The sequence below is a fragment of the Haliotis rufescens genome, unplaced genomic scaffold, assembly GCF_023055435.1.
Source record: "Haliotis rufescens isolate VD_foot unplaced genomic scaffold, xgHalRufe1.0.p SCAF_82, whole genome shotgun sequence".
In the NCBI taxonomy this organism is placed as follows: Eukaryota; Metazoa; Mollusca; class Gastropoda; order Lepetellida; family Haliotidae; genus Haliotis; species Haliotis rufescens.
This window is the reverse complement of record NW_025964375.1, coordinates 1,198,489-1,216,295: the sequence shown is the minus strand read 5'-3', so window position 1 is coordinate 1,216,295 and position 17,807 is coordinate 1,198,489. Positions and strand designations below refer to the sequence as shown.

General features: G+C 40.6%; 1 protein-coding gene across 2 annotated transcripts; it reads right to left on the bottom strand.

Moving 5' to 3' along the window:
• Positions 1–2,144: 2,144 nt before the first annotated feature.
• LOC124144364 (putative cyclin-dependent serine/threonine-protein kinase DDB_G0272797/DDB_G0274007) lies at positions 2,145–9,566 on the bottom strand. Of its 2 annotated transcripts, none has more exons than XM_046513740.2 (5): positions 9,475–9,566; positions 6,650–6,783; positions 6,104–6,184; positions 4,267–4,439; positions 2,145–3,597 (listed from the first exon to the last, which is right to left on the bottom strand). In XM_046513740.2, exons 2-5 carry the CDS (start codon positions 6,775–6,777, stop codon positions 3,134–3,136), a joined length of 846 nt encoding a protein of 281 aa, XP_046369696.2. In that variant the 5' UTR covers positions 6,778–6,783; positions 9,475–9,566; the 3' UTR covers positions 2,145–3,133. The 2 variants fall into 2 exon arrangements, with proteins under 2 accessions (XP_046369696.2, XP_046369690.2); XM_046513734.2 differs by lacking the exon at positions 9,475–9,566 and adding an exon at positions 7,719–7,865.
• Positions 9,567–17,807: the final 8,241 nt, after the last annotated feature.

Below are 17,807 nucleotides of genomic sequence, written 5' to 3'. Positions count from 1 at the left end.
AACCCACGAGTACGGATGTAGTTTATAAATCACTGCTAATTGGGATCAGAAAGCTCGCTCGTAGGTTCCTGGCACGTCTAAGGGACACAACTCTGCACATATAATTGTGGATCCTTAGACGACAGGATCACCCGTGTCCCCACATCCATAATGATGAGGACCGGCTCCGTGGTACTTGTTGTTACCCTTCCTGGCGCTCGGAATTAAGGGGCTAAAACAAGGAATGGTCGGCTCAGAGTCAGTATACTATGTCTAAGTGGGGTATTCATGTTATGGTATCGGTATGGTATCTCAGTAGGTAGCACTATAAAATCAGCATTAGTCCGGACCAGTACAAGCAGCCACACACACACACGTGCACGCTGTATAAGTGCAATAATCTTGGACGCGACGTTAAACCCCATTTAACGTCACCTCGCCATAATGATGAGAAATGATGTCCCGAGATGGTAGCTACAGACCTACACTATAGAATATAAGTTTGAATTACTGTCAGTAAGTATCCATACTGCATTTGTTAACATTACATTTTGGTAACCTTTCCAAAGTTTCTTGTATTTTTATCAATTTAGTATCACTCTTTCATTTATTATGTAACATTGAATTATAATATTTTATCAACATACTTCGTAACATATACACCGTGCAACACTGTGCGGAGTATCCACCAATGTCATGTGTGTGTGTGTGTGTGTGTGTGTGTGTGTGTGTGTGTGTGTGTGTGTGTGTGTGTGTGTGTGTGTGTGTGTGTGTGGTTATCAGTTTTACCGTATGTTATTGTCCGAAGCGTCATAAAATGTGAGGTAATGAGTGAGTGTGTTAGGTTTTACACCCCTTTAGGCAATATTCCAACAATGTCACAGCGGGGGGACACCAGAAATGGGCTTCACACATTGTGCCCATTGGGGAATCGAACCCGTGTCATCGGCTCGGCGAGCGAACGCTTTAACCACTCGGCTACCCCACCGCTCCCATGCCATTTGAAAGGACACAGTTCGTACAGTGTGCATCTCTGTTGAAATCACCGGTGAACGTCCCGAGTGAGAAGGTGAGGCAGGGGGAGGCAGTGAATTAAACGGCTGTCAGCAATTTTAGCGATCCAGGTCACGGCCGGCGAACAGGGATCGATCCAGACCCTCGTGGTCCGACAACATACAAGCATCCATGCTTCATGTGGCAACCAAATTATACCAGTGTCATTGCAATCAGATCTTTTACTCCGACCCGTGCAGATCCGGGGTAGAAAAGGTCTTCAGCAACCCATGCTTGCCGTAAAAGGCGACTATGCTTGTAAGAGGTGACTAACGGGATCAGGTGGTCAGGCTCGCTGGCTTGGTTGATGCATGTCATCGTATCCAAATTGCGTGGATCGATGCTCATGAAGTTAATCACTGAATAGTCTAGTCCAGACACGAATATTTACAGACCGCCGTCATACAGCTGGAATATTGCTGAGTGCAACGTTAAACATCAAACAAACACTTTTACACCGATAGGATAACTCTCTGAGTCGACATCTGACGACACCCTCATAGAAGGACGTGTCAGGTGAACCCTGCGCGACCTTTGACCGCCCGACCTAAACGAACGACGCGAGCTTCTTGAAATAATCCCAAGCCAGCTTTTAAAAACCTGTTGGCTTCATAGTTCATTGCCACCTCGATTCGGAAATTCCGATCTAAACATATGAAAACCTACACAGGAGACAAACATTCCTTCGATGGTACTCCATTTTGAGTGTAGATGTCATGGGTCTCAGAAAACATGTAGCATAAAATATCCACAAGGATATAATGGTGCGGCCTTTATTATGAATCTTCTTTTTCGAAGTTCGTTTTAGTTCGTTTCTACATACAGAAATTAGATTTTCTTGTCAGAATGCTTCGCTCACTGGTACAGAGAATATGAAAGTCTAACTGGCTGACGTAACTCCGAGACGAGTGAGCCATATTTGGTTAACGCCGCTTTTTGGCATTGTCCCATGCACATTGCGACAGGGGAAATAAAAAAAGTGGTAACCATGTGTTGAATGGAAAACACACACACACACACACACACACACACACACACACGCACGCACACACGCACACACGCACGCACGCGCCACATGAACCACAAGGCGACCATCGCCAGTAACAACGTCTACATTACAATAATCTTGACTTTATTCATATGTGGTTTATATATTATAGATGTACATAGATTTCATGTTAATGATCTTACGCCAAAGACAGCTCTGTCAAAGTTTGTCTGACGAGCACGTGTTTACAGAATGAGGTGAGGACATGCACTCTGAAATCATCTCATGACATGGTGGTGATAACAGGCAATAAATAGACACTCTTCATCTTGGCCATGTTGGACATGACTGATGCTCATCCTGGGGCTGTGTTTCAATCAACATATTCTTAAAGGCACATGTTCAGCATAGGTGATCGTTCGCCATATGTCCAGCAAATGATAACATAGCTATTGGACACAAACGGTTAAGGTTAAATAGTTGACACAAAAAGTGCACCTGTTGAGAAGTACATACTAGGTCTTCAGAACATCAACGTTGAACACCATGGGCGGTATTTGTATATTTCTTTTGGCAAATGTGTAAAATATACACGTATTGTTTGTCCAAATGCTTGCATCTGCAGCATCAGATTCATTATAACGCTACCACCATCAAGCGGCATACTATACAATACAATATTACATTTCTAGCGTTCTCTCATCATACGCTTTCATTCACACAAAAAACAAATGAAGCACACCTTTTGACAATAGTGTTCTACACATGAATTCCGTGTCACTCGAACATGTCTATGTGGTGTAGAACGTTCACTCATTGGCAACATAATATTTTAAAACTGTCTCAATGTTTGTATTAATATCCAACCTTATCACTGAACGTGTGTTACACCAAGTCATCTCTCCTCACATCCACCGACTCAGCAACGGTAACTCATGACTTCTTCAATACTTTTCAATAATCGTTATTCCCATAATCCAAATGCTCACAATCCACTTGATTTTACGCAACTTCCAACTGACATCTGCATTCCCCATCAAATGGGTGGTATTGGACACGACTGCCGCATCCGACCATCAATATGTGAAATATCCATATGTTCATACAAATGATTTATTTAGGGGCCTGTTGGGGAGGTTGGTGTCCGTGTTGTGGTGGTTGCTGTCCATGTTGAGGTTGCTGATATCCCTGGGGAGGTTGTTGGTGCCCCTGTGGAGGAGGTTGTTGGTATCCTTGTGGGGGAGGTTGTTGATATCCCTGAGGAGGTTGCTGGTACCCTTGTGGAGGAGGTTGTTGGTACCCTTGTGGAGGAGGTTGTTGGTATCCCTGCGGGGGTTGCTGGTATCCTTGTGGGGGAGGTTGTTGGTACCCCTGTGGCGGTTGTTGGTACCCCTGTGGCGGTTGTTGGTATCCTTGTGGAGGATGCTGATACCCTCCTTGATATCCTTGTTTCATCATCTCTTCCTGCTGTTGACGCATGCGCTGTTCATCTCTCCTCCTAGCGAGGACATATTCTGGATAACTAAGGTAACCGTTTCCATCTCGGTCATCCTCCCGGAGAACTTTATCAATGATTTCTGAAATAGTATAAAAATAGATTTAGCGTATAATTTACACGTTTTGCCCCACCAAACCATGTATGTCAATTGTCCAGCAACATGGATTTCCAAGGATTTGCCTAAGCGTCAAACCCAATCTTCAAATACATATGGACACCACAAAGTGATTAACAAATTAAATTCCGATCGCAGATTGCTCAAAGAAGACATGATAGACATGTCTAGCTTGACAACGGTATAATGATCTTTTCCGAAACGTCGCCTTTACAGTATTAAAGAAGTTGTTATCCATAAATTGTGTCTACTTTGTCATCCGTCAATTTCTAAGTGATGCCTATCAAACGATTCAAGAAATGATAATGTTTGGATGTTCGTAAGGACAATTATTTTACCAAGAACAGACTTTTGTCAGGATATCCAGTTACCATTGTTTTTTAATCCTAAGACAAAATTATTTTTCTAGCATTGTTTTAACAGAATCATATGAAGAAATTAATCATAGGACAAATGTCGTTAGCGTTATGAGATAATGAAACACAATTCACCGAAGCAATTTAAGCACAACAGTTCCTGTAAGGAGCTGAGTAATATATCACATACTGTGCACCATACAATACAATTGATGCAGTGTCTCTTGGTCTTAAGTGTACAATGTATATCGTGGAGGCAGAAGGTATAACAACCCACCAACATAGTTCTTGAACATGAGCTTGTGTCTGTCTTGCCTCATGGTCTGGACCTGCTCCTCCGTCTTGCCCTGGACTTCGTGAGGCTGGAGGTTGTTCGGCGGCAGCATGTGAGACAGAGCCTGTAGGATCTCGAGACCATCAAGCATCGTGTCGTTGTTCGTGTCATGGAGGCTGATGGGGAAAACAGCGGATGGTGAAGTGGAGCAATGTGATATGGGTGGGATGGGGCATGTTACAGGGAGTCGAGATGGGGCATGTTACTGGGAGGTCGTGATGGGGCATGTTACAGGGAGGTCGAGATGGTGCGTGTTACAGGGAGGTCGAGATGGTGCGTGTTATGGGGAGGTCGAGATGGTGCATGCTACAGGCTGGTCGAGTTGGTGCATGTTACAGGGAGGTCGTGATGGGGCATGTTACAGGGGGGGGGGGGGGGGGGGGAGATGGGGCGTGTTACAGGGAGGTCGAGATGGTGCGTGTTACAGGGAGGTCGTGATGGGGCATGTTACAGGAAGGTCGAGATGGTGCATGTTACAGAGAGGCCCAGGCATGAAGAAGATGAAAAACAAAGGTAGAATTGGATACGATTATGACTGAAGGTGAATCCGATATGAAGAAATGCGAAACATGTGAGGAGAAACGTCCATCCGAGGGTGAGAAATGATTTATCGTTCAGGAGAAATGTAATGCGATGAAGTTGGAACATGTTATTCCATAAAGATACATATGATACAGGCGAACCAGGAAATAAGACAGGTAAGGTACCCTACATATTATTACGGTAAGGACGTTTATGAATTATAACGGAAGGACGTTTATGATTACGGTAAGCCGAACGTTGTAAGACAGTGATTTTGCAAGAGATCAATGACATTATGACATTTTCATGATTTGACATTCTTCCACATCATTATAAAAATTATGTAATTTTTAAATAACTTCAGGGCATTTTCAAAGACAATCAGTCGATGTCCCCGAAAACGATAACTTCTGAAATCCGGTAAGATGCAGCATGCTAGTTAAAATGATTAAATGTCTTGGACAATACAATAGGCGTTTTCTCCTAGACTTGATACCTTCACATGGTCATTATGGGTTGAATCGAGAGGTTTATTACCATGACGATCCTCTATTAAATGACAGGGAATATATGTGTCGCTTATGTTTTGCCCAAAACAGAGTTCCAACGTTTATAAACTCCAGAATTAGTTATAGGGTGGTTGTTATCGTGTCAATCAATCGGAGTTTCCGGTGTAAATATAGCCGAGCCAGATTTCAGATCACATTGAATAATTTTATAATCAATCAATATAGAGTGGTTTGTGAAACCTTTTCACCCAGCCCTGTTTTGAACCGTGACGTAAGCATCTACTAGCTAATAATCTTGTTCCTTCTCTGACCGACGTAGATTTGAAACCATGTATTCAGTCCATATATAGTTAATAAGCAGGTTACCTTTCATGACAATTCCCACACGATTATCTGTGGAATCACCACGTGGCATACTGATATGACGTCATCGTCCTTGACTGCAATGTGTGTTTGTTTGTTTGTTTGTTTGTTTGTTGTTTAACGCCGCACTCAGCAATATTTCAGCTATATGACGGCGGGCTGTAAAATAATCGAGTCTGGACCAGACAATCCAGTGATTGACATCATGAGCAACGATCTACGCAATTGGGATCGATGACATGCATCAACTAAGTCAGCGAGCCTGACCACCCGATCCCGTTAGTCGCCTCTTACGACAAGCATAGTCGCCTTTTACGGCAAGCATGGGTTGCTGAAGACCTATTCTACCCCGAATCTTCACGGGTCTGACTGCAATGTGGACTTACCGGAAATAATGGAACTCTAGTTCTTGTGGTGACATCTGTCTCTGTGTGTTCATCTCGTTCTGCATATGCTCCTTGATATGTCTGTGAAGAAGAGGAAGAAGTGGGATCAGCCCTGCACGAATGGGAGTAAATAAACACTCATACTACACACACACTGATTCTGTATAGCCGACCTCAGTATACTAAACAGATTTCCCCTTCAGAAGGATATATAATGATATTTTATTTGGACCCAAATATACTGATGGTTTAGACAAAACGTCGGAATGAGATGACAGTGGTTGGGCGGAGTCCTCATCTCATTAAATGGTACGGCTAAACCTTTCTCCTGAATAATGTTTGTCGTGTCAGAGATCTGTAAATAATATTACCTGTTATTTGTGTCTTGAAACGAGTAACGTTCGTCTTATTTTCATCTCTCATATATATAGATAGATAGATAGATAGATAGATAGATAGATAGATAGATAGATAGATAGATAGATAGCTGTTAATTGCAGTTCCGTCAAAAACAAAAAGTGTTACTTTTAGTAAACAAAATCTTACTGTTCGTTTTTGCCGGCTTCGTGGAATCCCTCAACTGCCTGTGTTTCCGCATGATGGTGACCTTGGTGGGCACGACTGAAGGCCACGAGGGCAGAGGTGAAGGTCAGTACTATGTCACGGAGGTTCATCGTGACCTGAAAAAAACACCTTCACGTTTATCTTTTCAAAATTTAAATGTTCATTATTGCGGGACAATGAGAACACGCATTTGTTTGGTTAACTGGAATCCAACTTGGCGTTACATACACACGACGGAATGTCCCATCCAATTTCGCTTGGACAACGTTGTGTTGGTAAGAACATTAAACTCAATACCCGCCGATGCAGGGGGTGATGTGGGATGACACGTCAGTTACGACACCCATGTGACTAGCTGTATGCATGAGGCTGACATGAGGCCGGAACGTCTCCATAGCGAGAGCCTTGCTTTATCATCAATTACATTTGAATTATTCATTGAAGCCTCACCCCATGACAACTCAAGTGTAGCATATGCATGAGACTATTCTCCTGGAAATACTGTGGGGAAACTACAATCAGTGCCTGTAAAATTTTAAGCAACTTCCAGCAGAATAGTAATTGTTCCTATGTCAGAGGAAATGTACAGTTCCTTCTTGTTCTGATCTTAGTATCAAAACATAAATACAGTAATCCTGGGAACCTGTTTTCCTGGTGATTAATGTTAAAGTCTACATATATACAACGGTAGATAACTCCAAAACTGTGATCCGTTAATACACCAAAATTGTTCATCTGGGTGATTTCAACGGGAAATGTGGCTACCGGACTTCACTATCAATCACCTGATTGCGGCTTTCCATAATAACCATCAAAATACATATCCCAAAGAACAATATAACTTAATCGGACTACAAGCGTGTGTCGGGAACTAATCAGCATTGGTGAGCTGATTCTCACAACAGCTATTCAAACAGTTAGAGAAGAACATTAATTCACATCGTTAATAACAGCAGATGTCTTATTTGCAGACCTTCAGTTCAGTAAATAGTTGTCTTTAACCTGTTGTACACAAACGAATATTCCATCACGAAAATACACTTGCTCTTACCAGTAGTATATCCTTATAAGTCCTGATTGTATGACAATAACAAACAGCTTATGTCCTCTCGTACTCCACAACACGATGTCATCTAATGTAGACAACTGCAGTCCGACTCTTAAACTACCTGTCAACGGGGGCGATGTGTGGTCACTTCCTTCGCCAGTGTGCAGGGTGACAGGGAAGTAACGCACCTGCCCGGGGGTAGATGCGACAGACCCTTTAAACAAAGCTTGCCTTGACCCGAGAGGGACGTGTCGCCATAAAGTTAATCTGAGGGGGTTGCGTCATGTCCCCGGGGGTGGAGGTAATGTGATTGATTGTCCAAGGTGCATTGTTTGTGTGTCATCAATCAAATTGTATTGATTTGTTTATGGTGATATATCATTGTCAGTTTACGAAAACGTAGACAGGTATATGATACATATTTAACAATGCTTTGACAAGAAGTAACTCCTGCTGTATCGTAGTAACGTAGTATCATGCATTGTCGTTATAAATGCAAACGTTGTTTACGTGCACATATGCACATTTACATATGAAAGCTGTCATAGATCCTACCTTGGTACAGACGTAAATTAAATACACAAATTATTTTACATTATGTATGAATTCAAACAAATATTTCTTAATGTATATCGTTCATCTAATGCAAAGGTCAGAATCAAATACCACTTCAAGCTTAAACGTTCCACATCATATTTCATCGTTGTGTATATTTCAGTTGTAAATTACAGGGCACCTGTGTGTCAATCAAATCTCTACACTGTTGAAACAGTATGTTACATTCAGTTCACGCTGACATGACCCCCAAATGTGTAGCCGCATTCCCTAAACGACGATCATTGTCTTCTAGCGTTGTACATTGCTATCAATAATAAAGCCTCGGCGATGGCGATAATGCTAATCCATAGCAACGGGGAAATCGATAACATTGTAAATATCACAGAGGTTTCACCTTGGTTCCTGACTCTACCGTAAAACCAACGGGGATCAGTTTGCTGTAAGGCGTCAATTGCAAACAACCCCGTCGAGATCTTAAATTTAATTTGATTCAATATTTCATTTCCTGGATTGGGCTTGCTTTTGAACAGTCGGAATGTGAACAACCTTGGTAACAAGGTGGCGATGTGCTGCTACGTTCCTTGATGGACATTCCGACAGAGGAATGAAATAATATGCGATTGTTATATCCTAACATCTGTTTTCACAGAGGTATAACGTGCAATATTAATTTTGCATAAACACGTTTAAGACATGTTCCTATACATTAACTGTATGGCAACTTATGGACTGATCAATACTTTGATAGTAAATATCCCAACACGTGTATGTTGTCTGTTTGGTATAGTGTTTGTGTGACTACCGAAATACACCTGACATCAAAGCATGGCGTAAATAGACATATGGCTCGGAAAGTTAATTAAGTCCGGACTTTGAGACATCACGCTATAACTGCGTCTGTGGTATTAATGATATTGTATATAAATATTTTCAATTTGTTTTAGATCAGTGAAACATATATGCATAGCATACCGTAACACATACGTGTCACTTGTTACGCATCAGTGATTTCGCACGTCTCATCACCTCCCCTCCAACCATAAGCAGACGACACGACCTTAAGGCACAAGAAATTCATTACTTTTGCCACCGATTCCAAGCTATCATGCCACTTCCTGACAAACACTTTCGATGGAAAAGACTGAAAATATTCTCCCGAACAGAAAGGAATGTAAGAAAAGATCCCAGTGACTTCACCAACCTGTTATTTCGCCAAGACATGCACTGGAAGTAGAAGCTCCTCGTCCTGTCAAGATGCGACGGTAGTGAATTATTGCTTGCCCGAGGCTATAGCCTCGTTTTGAGTTGCCTCTCGCTGACTTCCGCTCCCACTCAAATAAACCGGCTCTCGCGCGCAAAAAATCAATAAAACCTTTGAGTAACAGTACGCTTAATTAGTGCTGTCTGTGATGGAGAGGAGAGGAAAACACGAGCGAGGATGTTAAACACTGTACTGTGAGGTGTGATTCAGATAAACAAGCGAATAGTTGAAACATGTAACATCAGCGATGTTTTTCTCATGGAGGTGGGGTTTTGGTGGCAGCATGGGGGTGTATTCTGGAAATGTCTCATAGAAAACATGAAAGCACCAGGTCGACGAAATCATGCATTAGGAGTGATTTAACAAATCTTTCACGTATGCCATGAACTGATTGCATGACTTAGCTGTAAAATATCTAAGAAAATAGAAAAATAACATTAGTTGACTGATTCAAACAAATGTATTCATAACAATAACCAGTTGCAGAAACGGTAAAGTGGTCTCTCTTGTCGGAAAGCATCAAGCGAACGTAACATCACATTTCAACCGCTGTATAATTCTTCAAAATAGAATCCTCATTGAAGTAACTTTATTTTGTCCATGCCAAAACATGTTCATGTTTCATTAGTTTTTGGTGAGGTGTTGTGTTGTTTCAAGCTGTGACCGAATTCTGTATCAACAGAAAGACGTATGATATATACACGATGTGTTGTTATACTCGTTACAGTGTTTGTACGTCGGTACAGATGCTTTAGTCGTATTGACAGGAAACGATAATACAATTACCAAATAAAAACTAGCTAACTTCCAATGAGAGTATGGTTTTACACCGCTTTTTAGCGATATTCTAGCTTCACACATTATATCCATGTTGGAAATCGAACCCGGGCCTTCGCCGTGACGTGCGAACGCTTTGACGACTGGGCTGCCCCTGCCTATTGTGCTTCATATAAAATGGTGTAAATGTTAATATGTAATTGAACAAAACAACAAAGTTGGTCTTTCGTCTTTCAAAGTTTTATCAACACAAATCCATTGACAGAACCATACCTGGAAACAGGCGGTGAGCGACACGCTCTAAAAGGTGGGTGGTGTAACAACTCAATTAACAACGTCAATATCGGGTGTGACCACCATTGCGTTGATACAGGCGAGGAAGCGGCGGTGCACTGAAGACACAAGATGATTTAAAACAGCCCGAGGGATGTTGTTCCAAATGTCAACCAAAGATTGGCACATATGCTGTAGTCATATTACCGCTTGGTTCTGGTCCTGTCGTATGCGTCGATCTATCTCATCCCAGACCTTTTCTTTAGGGTAGAGGACTGCAGAAACAGACGGCCATGTCAGTAAAGCAATGTTTTGTTGCCTCATAAAGTATGGGTGGGATCTATCCTGCATTTGCATAATTGTCCGAGCTGTTAATATGGCAGTTTGGTATCAATTCCGTAGGCGCACCAACCGAATATGGTTGTCTTGTTGACGGTACGCCACACGTGGACGAACGGCCCGTGGCAAGTCATGAGTGTTGCCCTGCTGTAGATAACGTATAAAAAAATCATGTGCTGCGATTAAGATTAAATTTTACGACAACTTCGTTTTGCGCCATCCCTGCTTGTAGTATACCCACGGGGGGTAAACGTTGTTTTCCAGTAAGCTGTGGCATTGCGAACACAGTTACTTTCCATTTTTCCATCTATTTTATTTTGCATAAGACTACAATGATCGTGTGTGATAAAGTTTTCGATATTTGCACATACTCGTACATGTGCATTCTAGCGATTCTCAATTCCGACTGGTCCATTGAAGCGATATGAAGTCACAGTGCTTCATTGTTAAATGAAATAAGATATGACGGCCCCCACTGTACATATATTGATATATTACGCCACAAACTGACTACATTACCTCATCTAAACAATGGACTGCCTTCAGCGAAGTTTCTCCGTATGTTTGACATTTCACACGGTTTTTCTTCATTTTCTCCCTTAAGCTGTTAATGAGTAATATGTATAATGACCAACGAGCTACGAGGAAATCGGTTTATCTGTCCCGGATGAATGGTTAAATCATTTAAGTATCTTGAACTACCTGCCAACAACATCGGGATGAACAAGCTTCTCCGTGCAGTGTCAACACCACAAATATATGTTAACCAGGTTGTGATTCTCGTTTGTTCGTTTGTTTGTTTCTTTCTTTCTTTATAACATCGCGCTCAGCAATATTCGAGCTATATGGAGAATCTCACCCAAGTGTATTTTGATATCAAATATATCTACACGAGTCGATAACAATTTAAAACTCCGAGTCTTGCCGAGGATTTTTAACTTTTACCGACAAGTGTTGATATATTTGATATCAAAAGACACAAGGGTGAGATTCTATTTATCAACCAACATCATTCTTCCAACTCTTTCAGTTTGTAGACAGTAGTATGCAGTGTCTTAAGTGTAAAGAAAGTACTGCTAAAACCTTCAGTAGCAGAGGCATTAGTGATGTCATTTTATTGTGACGGCATGGTAACAATGATGTCACAATGGTCTGCAAAGCATTGTGGTGCAATTTCATTGCAGCGATATCTACAATGTAGATATAGATTAATCTAACCCAAGCGACATCTCCTGTCAAAATCAGTTCTTGTACCCGACGATACACTATACTACCGTATACGCATCAGCTGGACACCCCCAACGGTACAAACGTGTTGCAGATGTATTAGGAAATGAAAACAATAAGAACCCTATGAAGTATATGAAATCACTGTGTATGGAAACGTGTATATAAACGAGGGACACAGTGTATAGTCGTGTAGGTTGTTTTCAGTGAGATTATATTACTAAATGTGGCTAGTCCATTTTGTGTACATCTATCCTTTGTGACAGAGGTGCGAACATGACGACCCGTCAACACTCGGACATTTTGCAGTGTAACATATAATAGCAGTCAAAGATACCACTTCGCGAAGGTAACCCATGCTTGCTGTAAAAGGCGACTACGCTTGTCGTAAGAGGCGACTAACGGGATCGGGTGATCAGGCTTGCTGACTTGGTTGATGCATGTCATTGTATCCCAATTGCGTGAATCAATCACTGGATGGGCTGGTCCAGACTTGATTATTTACAGACCGCCGTCATATAGCTGGAATATTGCTGAGTGCGGCGTTAAACAACAAACAAACAAACAAACTTCGCGCAGGTCACCTTTTCTCAGAACGGCAGTTTGTCGCAAGGCGATTAATTGAAAGAAGCGTCGTACAATCTGTTAAAATCTGTTAACGGTGTCACGCTGCACCTTAAAAATATGTCTACATACGGGCGGGTGAAACTGACGCTGGAATACTGTTTCAGTCATGTCGCATTCAGATTCTCATAATATTGCATGTAAGACATTATTTCTACGTCTCACAAGGTGACGAAAAGTGTTTCAAATGCCACCAAAAAAATCTTTTCTGTTCTGCTTATCAGTGTGTACATCGGTCCTTCACAGCTGATCGCCATGTACAGGATATACTCCAATCCACCAACGATTTTCGCCGTGTCCAAGATATACAGCAATCCTTCACCGCTTTTCTTATGTCATGTACATTGTCAGCGGTGTAGCGCTTTGACCATCACCCACTCGGTGGTCGTCCAGGTAATCACGGACGGTGGTCAGTGGAATATATCATTAATATGTTTAATTGTTATTGCACACAACAAGGAAACTGAATATCATGGGTAGATAATAACGTTACATACATAATAAGATTTAAAAGCTCAAACGATTTTTAACGTGTTTAACAGGTTCGGAGATGCGAGACCGGCATATTCTCTGAAGCAGTTATAAAATCTCCATGTTTATTGACTCTTAGCAGAAACTCTGCAAGGTACAGAGAGGGTGATACTGTACATAACTTCTGAAGGAATTATGAGAATGGAACACAGGGATTCGAACACTGACGAGCGAACACCTGATTACTAGCCTATCGGCCGCCGACTAAATTTCATCTGTTAAATAGTATAAAAACGAGTTTTATGCCAGATAAATAGGAATTAATTATTTTTCTTTGGATTTTCTCTATCCTCGTCCTTAGACATCCCACCCAAATTAAAATGCGACGAAACAATTAAAAAATTCATTTGGTGAACATTATCTGATCAGAGACCGGTTCCCAAGAACCTTATTACCAATAAGGCTTTAAGAATTAGCTGTCAACAGCTGACTGTTAAATACCCCAGATTTTCCTAGACGGTGGGAAATCGGAATTACAAATATATAATTTGTTGTGCCCTAATGTGATTAGTTTGTGCAGATATTTCTTTAAAACTGTTGGACATTATACGCATGTAAGGCCGTGAAAGGATGGAACCAAGATGTGACGAGATGCAGGAATTTACATCATAAACGCTTCAAAAGAACAACATATCCAGGATATAAATATCAACTCCTTTGACGGCGAAACAGCTGATTACGAGTATTGGTGATGTGTGAGTATGTAAACAAAGAAATAGTGTTCTTATATACGCAGCATTAATCAATATTCACAACACTGACAACCGCCGGGAAAAAGAAAGTATACACTTGAAAATTGGATTTTACCAAACATTTATTACTAGGTTGAAAACAGTTGCCGGAATACTGCAAACTTCAAGTCCAAAACACAAATATGATAATAGTAGCAAATACATCACCATCGAGCAATCATTTATCATTTGTTTCACTTTAAGCCACCATCATCAAACATGGGTGTTCAAATTCCCGGCAGTTCAAATGAAAAGACATTGCAGTGTTGCGAATATATTGAGTACGGTGGCCCATAAGGGACATGGAGTCTGTTTTTCAATATTTTTATATTTCACTTACTGTTATCGTAACCTTTGGCAACTTAACATGATTTGTCATACAAACATGTCATAAAGAAGATATTGAATCGCTGAAAAGTGAAGCGAAAATGTCAAAAAACTAAAATAAAAATGTCAAAAACAAAAACGAAAAGGTCAAAAACTAAAATGAAGGTTTAGTTTTTGACATTTTCGCTTTTGTTTTTGACATTTTCATTTTAGTTTTTGACATTTTCGCTTCACATTTCAGCGATTCAATAGCTACTTGAAAGTCAATTTTCTACGTTTTCGGTTGTTTTTATACATGATTTATCACATATTTGTATGACAAATCGTGTTAATTTGCAAAAGGTTACGATAAAAGTAAGTGAAATACCAAAATGTTGAAAAACAGACTCCATGTCCCTTATGGGCCGCCGTAATTGAGCGATGAAAACAATTAAGAACCCTTTTAAGTATACGAAATCACTGTGTATGTAAACGTGTATATAAACGAGGGGCAAAGTGTATAATCGTGTAGGTTGTTTTAAAATGAAAAGACATTACTTGTATATAATCTGCCAATAGTTATTGGGGGATAATCACCAGCCACCCTTAAAAAAAATGAGCAATTATGGAATGAAGTTACAATATGACCTTAGTGTATTTTCGGGGACAGTTCAGCGAGTGAGTGAGTTGGTTTGGGGTTGACTGTGACAAGTAGTCTGGTCAAAACTAGGGGTGTCAGTTTACCTTGGGGAGAAACCAACAGTGATAAACGCAGGCTGTTGCGTATACGGGTGCGTATATGAGATTTAAACCCATGACGAGGCGATCACGGCACCACAGATCGAGGTACCTCCGAGTAGCGAATGTCTTTGACAACCTGCGTACCATTGTAATTGATAAATAAAGACACCGATCGCGTCCGTTCACTCCCATCAATAACAGACCAGTATCATATGGACCTTACACTAGTCGGTATGACACCCATTCCCGCACGTCGTTTGAAAAACAAGATTAGTTTTGAAACTTTGAAGTTTTTAAATGATTAGATGATTTTCAAAAACCCTTACATCAATATCATTTGTTTAAGAACAAATAATGCCATTGTCATGACTTTGAATGACGTTTTCTGCTTTTTTACAAAGGCCAAGAGTAAAGCTGTCTCAAAAAAGTTTTGAAACAAATTAAACTTCGAGCTCAGACATGAGGTAATTTTGTGTAGAAAAACATAAAACGTCCATAGTAGATACAATCGTTGAACGTGTTCTGCACATCGTAACATTTGTGCTGGCAATTATATGATTGTGTATTTCACACTGGAGTCCGTAATCGAATCTATATGAATACTGATGCCTTTTTTGTCTTCCTTGTCATTTTCGTGACTGAAAAAAAATAAACAGGTAGAACTAACAAATGAAATCAAATTTTAGATTGTTCACATTGTCATTGCCACTGGGAATGAGATTAAGACGTAATCGTGTCTATACATACTTGGTATACAGACAGCGAACATCTACACGGACAGGGCAAGGGTGCCTGGAGAACAAAGACGTACCATTGTTTCGTGGTGTGGTCGTGAGTATTCTTTCATTTTTCTGAGATATTTATGAGAATGGTTGAACGAATGGGGGGTGGATGGTGGGTGAGTTAGGGTTGGGAGGTGGGGGTGCATCGCGTTGTAGTCAAAAGTCTCACATCCATATCGCTGTAAACGAATTATTTCGTTAATGAATGTTGTTCTGTACGAGTGTTGGGGGTGGTTGGGTCGTTCAGTGGTTAAAGCGTTCGCTCTCCATGCAAGGTCCGGGTAAGATCCTCAAACATGTATGTAGCCCAAGTTTTGGTTTCTCAAAATGAATTGTTGAATGTTACTAAACCCGGTGCAAAACCAATATTATTTTTTTACTATGTATGACATTATAACGACGTCGTTGTAACTCCAGACCACATACATACATAATCTAAGTTTCTAAACCTCTCATTACGTGTGCCCCATATGAATTGCACAAGGGCCATAACAACTGGATATAGGGTTAATCTGAAACAAAAGCAATGCGATGAAACTGACGCTGGAATACTGTTTCAGCCATGCCCCAGTCAGATGCTCATAAAGTTGCATGTAAGACATTATTTCTACGTCTCACAAGGGAAAGCAAAATTTGTCAAGTGCCTCTGACAGAAGGACTGCCCTTACAACGTTCAGAGTCACGACCCAGCTGGGGAACATTTCAAAATTTTGATGCAGAAAACAAAACTTAGGTTGATTTTCGGACACTAAAAACACAAAAAACGTAGAAATATTGCAAGCTTATGAAAACAGCTCAAACACAGAGATGTCATCGATCCCAATTGCGTGGATCGATGATTCTCATGATATTAATCACTGGATTGTCTGGTCCAGACTCGATTATTTACAGACCGCCGTCATATAGCTGGAATATTGCTGAGTGCGGCGTAAAACAACAAACCAACCAACCAAATCAAACACAAGGAGGATGATTTTTGAAAGTTTACAGGGTTGTTATAATGCTAGTATTTATTTAATCTCGTTGTATCTGCGATAGAGATGCTGTTCTCTGTCTCTCTCTGTGTGACTCTCTCTCTCTCGCTCTCTCTCTCTCTCTCTCTCTCTCTCTCTCTCTCTCTCTATATATATATATATATATATATATATATGTATATTGTCTCCGAAAATCCTTGAAAAATATAATTATGCTTCCGACTGTTGAAAAAAGACATTGCCTGCCACAAAAGTTACATTGTTGCAATGTGTTTTATTATCTGGTTTTGAAGCTCTAACTGAAAAAATATCTAATCTCGGTACAAAATCCCAGTGAAGTGCGTGAGACTACTTGATTAAAGTAACCGTTACAGGCTACATTGATGGCGGGTCACTTTTAAACGCTGGGGTTACTGAAAATCGCGATCCTACTGATGGAGAGGGCCCGTTGTTCAGATTCTAATTCAGTTTGGGGGTTAACTTTTTCCAGGCAAAACACATAGTTAGTTAACTAATATCAATGGGTCAAGTGGAATTCTGAATATTTATATACATCTGACGTACATTTAAAATTCTAACGAATAACGATACGGTGTCAGAAGAAATAAGTACTGGAAATTTCTTTCTTTATAATACGCTAACCTTGTCGTTGTCCTTGTCATCAGTTATTTTGCGTCTACCTCATAGTGTAGATAATCAGTGCTTTTACATGGTTGAACAGTGATTCTTGGTGAACTCTTGATGAGTGAGTGTGTGAGTCGGGTTTATAGCAACTTTGAACATTATTTCAGTTATAACACGGCGTGTCAGCTTGATGTGGGAGGAAATAAAAGCGATAAAACTCTTTCCATGATCATAATAAGAAATAAAAAAACGACAAAAAAATCCATCATCATAAGAAATCTCTTCCAAAAGCAGAGTCCACAGTACGGTTCTGACTGTATCATAAGCATGTGCCTATAAATCCC

Bases quoted from the DNA above. Each gene is read 5' to 3' on its own strand.
- LOC124144364 (XM_046513740.2), bottom strand. From the start codon at position 6,777: ATGAACCTCCGTGACATAGTACTGACCTTCACCTCTGCCCTCGTGGCC. The intron at 6,185-6,649 runs GTAAGATTTTGT...TCTTCTTCACAG, and splicing joins GAAGCCGGCAAAAACGAACA to ACATATCAAGGAGCATATGC. The intron at 3,598-4,266 runs GTGGGTTGTTAT...ATACTATTTCAG, and splicing joins CATGTTCAAGAACTATGTTG to AAATCATTGATAAAGTTCTC.